Here is a 9,502-nt window from a genome sequence, read left to right as displayed (position 1 = left end):
AACTACAGCCACACTCTGTTTCTCTTACATTCCGACCTCCACCTCTGACCTCCTTCTCAAACTGTCACCTCTGCTCTGTGCATTTTATAACCGTTATATCATCCTCCATATAGTGCCAAGGGACTGAATATGACACCCGATTCCATCCTGAGAAATGTATACTTGTTTTTATTAATTGGCCAATGCAATGACAGTACTGTCAATGTGTCTCGAATCTGTAATCCAATTCTGGAACTTGAGGTTGGAGCTCCTAAATGCACCATGAATGTTAAAGCTCATATGTACGTGATGTCAACACGATCGTTCTATGATACATATATGATTGTTTAGCCTAGTGTAACACTGCAAGCAAGATGATCTGTTTATCAAATGCACTGTCCGCATCGCCAGTAAGCTGAATGTGTTAACTTATGTTTATAGAATTATTTAAGTCAATGAGACACAGAGAATGAGACACAGAGACTTTAAGCATTCCTCCAATAGCCGTTCTATGGATAATTTAAAATGAAGGCTATTTTGTTTAGATACATTGATGTATTGAAAGCTGGGCTTCTATGTGTATATTCATGCCTTTTTGTGTGATTGGTTAGTCCTGCTTAGTTTCAGTCCATATTAATTCATACGGTGCATGCAACAACTTAACCCGTTATAAAATCTTTGCCTTGGAAACAAATCGCAAAATGCTGTGCAGTACCCCTCTGTGACTTGATTTTGAGAAAGAACTACACGTTAGCTAGAAATTCAAATGACTTTCATAGTTTCTTAAACAGGAAATGTTTTCTGTAGAGTTAATGTGCTGGTAATGTCATTCCTTCACATCTACCATTACTATGACCAAAGTGCAGCCGTTTCCTCAGCTAAAATTAATATTAGCTCGATAAACTGTAATAGGGTCTAATCTAATCAAATCAAAGTTTATTTGTCACGTATGCTGAATACAACAGGTATTACAGTGAAATGCTTACTTACAGGCTCTAACCAATGGTGCGAAAGAAAAAGTGTGTGTGTGTGTGTGTGAGAGAGAGTAGCAGCAGCGTAAAACAAGAGTTGGGGGGGGCACACAATGCAAAAAGTCTGGGTAACCATTTGGTTACCTGTTCTGGAGTCTTATGGCTTGGGGTTAAAAACTGTTGAGAAGCCTTTTCGTCCTAGACTTGGCACTCCGGTACCGCTTGCCATGCAGTAGTAGAGAGAACAGTCTAAGACTGGGGTGGCTGGGGTCTTTGACAATTTTTAGGGCCTTCCTCTGACACCGCCTGGTGTAGAGGTCCTGGATGGCAGGCAGCTTTGCCCCAGTGATGTACTGGGCCGTACGCACTACCCCCTGAAGTGCCTTGCGGTCGGAGGCCGAGCAATTGCCGTATCAGGCAGTGATGCAACCGGTCAGGATGCTCTCGATGTTGCAGTTGTAGAACCTTTTGAGGATCTCAGGACCCATGCCAAATCTTTTTAGTTTCCTGAGGGGGAATAGGCTTTGTCGTGCCCTCTTCACGACTGTCTTGGTGTGTTTGGACCAATCTCGTTTGTTGATGTGGACACCTAGGAATTTGAAGCTCTCAACCTGCTCCACTGCAGCCCCATCGATGAGAATGGGGACGTGCTCGGTGCTCTTTTTCCTGTAGCCCACAATCATCTCCTTAGTCTTGGTTACGTTGAGGGATAGGTTGTTATTCTGGCACCACCCGGCCAGGTCTCAGACCTCCTCCCTATAGGCTGTCTCGTCGTTGTCGGTGATCAGGTCCCCTGCATTGAAGTCTCCGACCACTAGGAGCGCCGCCTCTGGATGAGTGATTTCCTGTTTGCTTATTTCCTTATACAGCTGACTGAGTGCGGTCTTAGTGCCAGCATCTGTCTGTGGTGGTAAATAAACAGCCACGAAAAGTATAGCTGAGAACTCTCTAGACAAGTGTGGCCTGCAGTTTATCACAATATACTATACTTCAGGCGAGCAAAATCCAGAGACTTCCTTAGATTTGGTGCACCAGCTGTTGTTTACAAATATGGACAAACCGTCCCCCCTCGTCTTACCGGAGTGTGCTGTTCTATCCTGCCGGTGCAGCGTGTATCCCGCTAGCTGTGAATATCCATGTCGTCATTCAGCCACGATTCCGTGAAGCATAGGATATTACAGTTTTTGATGTCCCGTTGGTAGGATATTCGTGATCGTACCTCGTCTAGTGTATTGTCCAATGATTGCACGTTGCCGAGTAATATTGACAGTAACAGCAGCTTTCCTAGTTGTCTTCTGCATCGAGATATTATGGACATTTTGCTACATAGTTTCTGATGCCCTCGCAGAATTCTTACATGGCCCTTATTTGCCCCGTTCTACCCCCAGAATGTCTGCTAGCCTTACAGTGCCCATTTCAATGCTGTTTTTAAATATTTTGATTGCAAGGAACAACAATATTTAGTATTGTTATCAGGTACGTACTACATACTCATTGGAGAATTGTCAGGTCTTTTTGAAACCACACACACACATTTGGCTAGTGCCTGTTCTCATAGCAGTCGCATGATGGTAGACGCCTCTGTAATGTTCAAGGTTTGGAAGGAAATCTCTGTCTTCTGTCTGTCTGCACCAGAACGTAGCATTGGAACATTTCTGCAAATTGAGCTGTCCTGCTTATTTTCTCTACGCTTGGCCAGTGCACTGCACCAGGGGGCTTAGAGGAGATATTGTGATGTGTTGACAAAATAAATACAATGTCTAACTGAAGTATAGTCACTTGAACTGCCCTTTTAAAAGTTGTTTGTTTGATAAATGTTACCCTTTGTTATTTATTATATGTTTCCCCACATGTGAAACGGAAAAGAGGGCGGCCATGAAACACCTGGAGGCGAGAGCTAGAAGAAGACAACAAAAGATCCAGCGTGGGATGGAACGAATTGGAGAAGGCAGCCCAGAACAGAGTGCAGAACAGAGTGCGATTCATCTATACCTTATGCCACCTGGTGGTACCCCAAGTATTCATAACAGTATAATTCTGTTAGTTTGAGGGAAAGGCCAAGTACACTAACACTTAACCTAAACAAAAAAACATGTTGAGACAAGTCTTCATTAAAAGCACTTTATAGTCCAGGATTAAAACCTTGTGTAATGTGGGTCTGAGCAGGTAAACCCCTCCAGACCACTCATCTGAACCTTAATCTTAGTTTCACCTCATCAACATCCTCGTTTACCGAACCTAACCAGGCAATTACAGGAATGAGTTGTGGTGTGTGAAGACTGATTATGTGTCGATGTCAAACATTGTCCCCTGCTTCATCCTCTGTGAATGTGCACTACGAATCATAGTTTGGTTGTGTTTTTGCATGTAGGCTATCTGCTGCGCCAGTAATGAGGAACTCTTGCGGTTTGCCGTTGAGAATTTCCCCTTGTCTGAGTGTACAGTGAGCGCCAAGTCTGACAAACTGAAGTGACGCGAGCTCAACCACAGAGTTGCTACTGCTCCAGATCACATGCTGTTCACAGTATTAACTCTTGTATTACTGAAAATCTGTCACGGGTCCATATGGTGGGGGTGGGCAATAATCTTCAATCTGGCTTCAGCTTGAATTAATTGGAGTCTTTTCATTTCAAGTAGTACGTATTGTCCTGACTTCATCTCACAAAAAAAGTAATTGCTGCTTCAATTAACATGAAAGGAATAAACTTTTGAATAGTAGGATAAATTGCACAATGCTCATGCAGTCAATTCTGGTGTCTTCTGGGGGATTTGTACGAGCGGAGTAGGCGCAGGGGAGCCACACCCACCCAATGAGATTGAGCAAAAATGCTCTTTACTTGTCTGGTTTCCAAACGGGACATTATTTGTCTTTTTACCTAAACTTGCAAACACCATAAGATAAAATTCATAGCAAACACTGGTTTAGTCAGATTTGATGAAATATAAAAACAGATTCACTGGAATGACATTCACTCACGGGGTGGGTTGCCAAAAATAACTAACTGAAAGCCACACCCCCAATAAGCCACGAATATGACTGCATTGAGGCATAATGTCACTGTGCTTCTATGGCTATATATACACGATGTAACGGTTTATTTCATTTGTTCATTTAGCACACCAGACAGCTCATAATCCAGTGCCTTTATCACAATCAACACACCTATTTTTTTCGTTGTTGCTTCAATTAGCTTGTTGCTTCAATTAGCTTTAAAAATGTCTCTAAGCCTCATGGCAAAATGTATAGAATAGAATGAAATGAGCTATAAAACTATACATTTTCCTCTATGGTAGGAAAAATATATACGCTACTGTTCAAAAGTTTGGGGTCACTTAGAAATGTCCTTGTATTTGAAAGAAACGCACATTTTTTGTCCATTAAAATAACATCAAATTCATCAGAAATAAAGTGTAGACATTGTTAATGTTGTAAATGACTATTGTAGCTGGAAATGGCTGATTTGTTATGGAATATCTACATAGGAGTACAGAGGCCCATTATCAGCAACCATCACTCCTGTGTTCCAATGGCACTTTGTGTTAGCTAACTATGTTGTGTTAGCTAGCTACACAACACTGTGTACTTCTCCCTTCACAGAACAGTACAAACTGTCTCTAACAAGAATAGAAAGGGGAGTGGGAGGCCCCGGTGCACAACTGAGCAAGAGGACAAGCACATTAGAGTGTCTAGTTTGAGAAACAGACGCCTCGCAAGTCCTCAACTGGCAGCTTCATTAAATAGTAACCGCAAAACACCGGTCTCAACGTCAACAGTGAAGAGGCGACTCCGGGATGCTGGCCTTCTAGGCAGAGTTCAGTGTCTGTGTTCTTTTGCCCATCTTAATCTTTTCTTCTTATTGGCCAGTCTGAGATATGGCTTTTTCTTTGCAACTCTGCCTAGGCCAGCATCCCGGAGTCACCACTTCGCTGTTGACGTTGAGACTGGTGTTTTACGAGTTATTTTAATGGACAAAAAATGTGCTTTTCTTTCAAAAGCAAGGACATTTCTAAGTGACCCCAAACTTTTGAACGGTAGTGTATATTTTTGGCCCACCCATCAACAAATCTCTGGCTGTGCCACTGTTTTGTACGGTACATTTTCAGTCCAATTAGTCAAAACCTCGTTGGACTCTTCTCTGACTCTGTACAGTTAACATAATACAGGTCTGGGGCCGGTATGTTCATAGTGATACCCATTCCTATAAAGTCACTACACCCTGGGTAGAACAGAAGCACTTTCACAGCTTTGTGCAGATGCTGGATATTCAAGTACTGTATGAATGAATCAGCAAAAGAGGGTGAATCCACACTGTATGGATATACAATATGCTCCCAAATGTGTTGTGATGTCTAGTTGCTACACCCTCCATTCCACCAGCGTCTCCATGGCATTTGGGTGGCAGTATCGGTCTGGTACAAAACGTATTTAGCCCAGCCTATGGAGCACTGGAGACATACTGATGGGTCTGTTACAGGGGTAGTTGAGTTAGTAGTGAGGGCTCCCTCTTCCCTTATACTGGTGTCTGTGGAGGCTCCAGTGAGATGAGTGTCTGGGATGTCAATGTTCTTTCCCTGTGGAAAATAAGCCAAACATGCATCTGAGTAAAACAAGATGTCTCCGAAGCCATGTGATGTTTGTCAGAGACATTATTGTTTCTTTTTTTTTCAACTACGGTAAGAATAGCTTGGTCTGTAGTCTCACATCCCACATTTTCCAAAACTGAAGTAAAAAAAGGGGAAGCAGGAAACACAGCAAATTATACCTATCAACTTTCTTAACTTTGTCAGAGAATATACAGTATAAAATAATATGTTTTTTTGAATAATCCGTACTGTTTCTGGTTGGTCTACACAAGTGAGTATTTAGTCATGCCTAATGTCTTTCAGTATTCATCCATTCATCATTCTCCAAGCCACTGGGCTCGACAAATGAGTGTGCATAAAGTGAGTAACACATTTTGGCATTTATCTTAACCACAAATATTTTAACACATACCGTGGCTGTGGATGCAGACGAGGCGTGGTGGCACGCACCGTCCACTCGAGAACGCTTTTCAGGTGGCGGGAACAACAAGGGAACCGGCGATGCACCTGCTCCAAGAGTTCCTCTTTACGCAAACCGTAGACGATTGGTGCTATGCACTGCGCCAAACTAAAGAAGGCAAAGCTCACCACCGCTGACAGTTCTTTGGTCCCCGACTGAAGGTGTTCTTGTTTCTGGATAACTATTAGCACAAAGTTGGGGAGGATGTACACGGCGAGTTGAGTAAAGTGCAGGGCGATGGTCTTGCATCCGACACTATTGCGTCGATTTATCACCCCCAACCTTCGCCCCTCAAACAGTATCCTTACATAACTGTACAGAATCAATATCGTACACACAGATATCAGCAAGATTTTTTTCAGTTCACCTTTCTTCAGCTGTTCCCGTCCACATTCCCCATTTGGACCAGTTGCGTCCAGCTCCGTCTTGGGGAGCAGAGTGAGGGGAATAACCAGCGCGAGCCCCCACGTCAGTAGTCCAACTAACCAGGGCCAATGCCAGACAGAACTGTACTTCATAGGGTGACAGACAGCAAAATAACGGTCCAGCGCCATAGCAGTGAGAGTCAGGAGTATATTGGACGCGCTGGTGATTAGGACAGTTACCATGGCCACACAGATGGATGCCACCAGCCTGGCGCCGAGGTAAATCTGGAGGTAGAAAACAGAGCACATCCCAAAGTACACCAGAGCTGACATCAACAGGTGAAAAACTAACACAAAGCGCGCATGGCTCCGAAGTCGCTCCTCGCGCACTATAGTCCAGTTAATGACGATGTTGAAGAACGCCAATATTATGAAGGAGACGGTCGACGCACAAACCCGTACATAGGTGTAGTCCTTTGCGCCCGTCTCTCCAGTCCCGTTTGGTATTGACATTATCCCTCTTTTGATACTGGATTTGGGGTATTGGATTTTTTCATCGTGGTCTATTTCTTCTCATAGTTTCCGAAACGTGTAAAAATTGAGTGATCATCTCATCAATCTGAGTACTTCCAAGACATGCAATGCAATGGTCTAGTCTGAGTGAGAGAATTATCTCTCTTACTCACCCCCACCACCACCCCCCTCCTCTTTCTCTGTCTGGCTGTTTGTCAATCACAAAGTGAGCGAGTGTGCACAGTGCCCAATGCCCACATTTCAATATAGTACTTTTCCCATCTTCAACTGGAAACTATGCTTTTGGGTTTCTAAATAACCAAAACTCATGCTAAACAATAAAATGTCTCCACCAACATGTGCTGCTCTGATACAGGAAAGGACTTTTACTCTGAGGGGCACATGCCCTTTATGTTACCACATACATAATTGACTTTATCAATAAACATAACAAATATTCCAATACAATAAATTCGATACAGTCACTTTTTAAATTCAATTCAAATTAGGACTAACAGCGGAAGAACATGTGTGACGTTAAGTGACGTGCAAGGCTCTTTTAAGCACGATCCTAAAACAGTTGAGACGTTGCCATCTAGTGCAGTTTTAGCAGAATTACGACCACATACTATACAGTGCATTGTGAAAGTATTCAGACCCCTTGACTTAATACACATTTTGTTATCTTATAGCTGTATTCTAAAATTGATATCCCATAATGACAAAGCAAAACATTATTCTTTAGAATTTTTTGCTAATTTATTGAAAATCAAAAACTGAAATATCACATTTACGTAAGTATTCAGACCCTTTACTCAGGACATTGTTGAAGCACCTTTGGCAGCGATTACAGCCTTAAGTCTTCTTAGCTATGACACTACTAGCTTGGTACACCTGTATTTGGGAAGTTTCTCCCATTTTTCCCTGCAGATCCCGTCAAGCTCTGTCAGGATGGATGGAGAGCGTCAGTGGCACAGCTATTTTATGGTCTCTCCAGAGATGTTCGATCGAGTTCAAGTCAGGGCTCTGGCTGGGCCACTCAAGGACATTCAGAGACTTGTCCCAAAGCCACCCCTACATTATCTTGGCTGTTGTCCTGTTGGAAGTCCTGAGCGCTCTGGAACAGGTTTTCATCAAGGATCTCTCTGTGCATCTTTCCCTCTATTGTGATTAGTGTTACAGTCCCTGCCGCTGAAAAACATCCCCACTCGCATGATGCTGCCACCACCACAGGGATGGTTTCCTTCAGATCTGACGCTTGGCATTCCGGCGAAATAATTCAATCTTGGTGTCATCAGACCAGAGAATCTTGTTTCTCATGGTCTGAGAGTCCTTTAGGTGCCTTTTGGCAAACTCCAAGCAGAGTTTAAGTGCCTTATACTGAGGAAATGCTTCCGTGATACAAACGGAGGAAGATGTGTGCTTTAGGATCACGGATGCCTCTGTGCGGTTGGGTAGGCTGTTTGGAGTGTTTAACGCACAAAAAAATAACAAAATATTATGAAGCCCCCCCCCACTTCTAAAACCAAAGTTTCCGCATAGGAAGTATACATTTTATTTTATTTTGTTACCTCAAATTGGTGACGTTAGTATTGAAGTTTATAGTCTTTACAATCTCACAAAATCGAAGGCTTGAAACATATCAATATCTTTGGTGCTTGCAGTGTTTATGTCATATGCGCCGGTAGTGGGACTTCATGGATTTGATTATTAAGGTATACCCCATAACGAAAAAAAACACAGAATTTGGTATTCAGGCCATTTTCTATGAGACTCGAAATTGAGCTCAGGTGCATCCTGTTTTCATTGATCACCCTTGAGAGGTTTCTACAACTTGATTGGAGTCCACCTGTGGTAAATTACATTGATTGGACATGATTTGGAAAGGTACACACCTGCTACATAAGGTCCCACAGTTGACGCTGCATGTCAGAGCAAAAACCAAGCCACGAGGTCGAAGGAATTGTCCATAGAGCTCCGAGACAGGATTGTGTCGAGGCACATATGTGGGGAAGGGTACCCCCAAAAAATGTCTGCAGCATTAAAGGTTCCCAAAAACACAATAGACTCCATTATTCTTAAATTGAATGCACTCTACATTGATAAATGGCTACGACAAGTTGTCATCTATCGACATATATGTAGTATATAATTGAGATTTGTCTGTTAGAAGAGCGCAAACGGTCCCAGTTCCATTGATTGATATACCATTTTGATGTGACTTATTAATTTGAGCACGCTATTGATTACAGCAGAACAAGCTAATCAATTCCAGTCTTGAGTGACCATTTGGTAAATATTGGTGCGTGTGTATATTATAAGGTACTAATTTAGAAAAATACTAGTAATCTGAACACAAGTGTGACGTGTGTGTAGCGAGTAACTTGTATGTATTGGTCTTCAATATATCATGACTTATTGCAGGATATTGATTATGAATTTGGATACCTGAAAGCGGTATTTTGACACTCAAGCAACAATAACAAATAAAAACAGGAAGCAGCAACACTATCATTTTTAATGTATGTTTTATGACTATAAATTGTACTTTTACCATCATTTTTCAACATGATTTTACTTTATCAGGTCAAATGAACCCAACAACTTGCTTTGATTTATTGATTTTGAAG

The 9,502-nt window shown here is 42.3% G+C and overlaps 1 protein-coding gene across 1 annotated transcript; it reads right to left on the bottom strand.

Moving 5' to 3' along the window:
- Positions 1-3,055: 3,055 nt before the first annotated feature.
- LOC139379445 (odorant receptor 131-2-like) lies at positions 3,056-7,017 on the bottom strand. Its single transcript, XM_071122255.1, has 2 exons — positions 5,947-7,017; positions 3,056-5,522 (listed from the first exon to the last, which is right to left on the bottom strand). The coding sequence occupies exons 1-2, from the start codon at positions 6,870-6,872 to the stop codon at positions 5,462-5,464; spliced, it is 987 nt and encodes a 328-aa protein (XP_070978356.1). The 5' UTR covers positions 6,873-7,017; the 3' UTR covers positions 3,056-5,461.
- Between the last annotated feature and the right edge of the window lie 2,485 nt (positions 7,018-9,502).

Source organism: Oncorhynchus clarkii, chromosome 21 (genome assembly GCF_045791955.1).
Source record: "Oncorhynchus clarkii lewisi isolate Uvic-CL-2024 chromosome 21, UVic_Ocla_1.0, whole genome shotgun sequence".
NCBI lineage: Eukaryota > Metazoa > Chordata > Actinopteri > Salmoniformes > Salmonidae > Oncorhynchus > Oncorhynchus clarkii.
Note: the sequence above shows the minus strand (reverse complement) of the source record. Positions and strands in the feature narration are given on the sequence as shown.

Excerpts from the sequence above, each read along its gene's own strand:
- LOC139379445 (XM_071122255.1), bottom strand. The coding sequence starts at position 6,872 with ATGTCAATACCAAACGGGACTGGAGAGACGGGCGCAAAGGACTACACC. Across the intron at positions 5,523-5,946 it reads CGTCTGCATCCACAGCCACG|GGAAAGAACATTGACATCCC; the intron begins GTATGTGTTAAA and ends TATTTTCCACAG.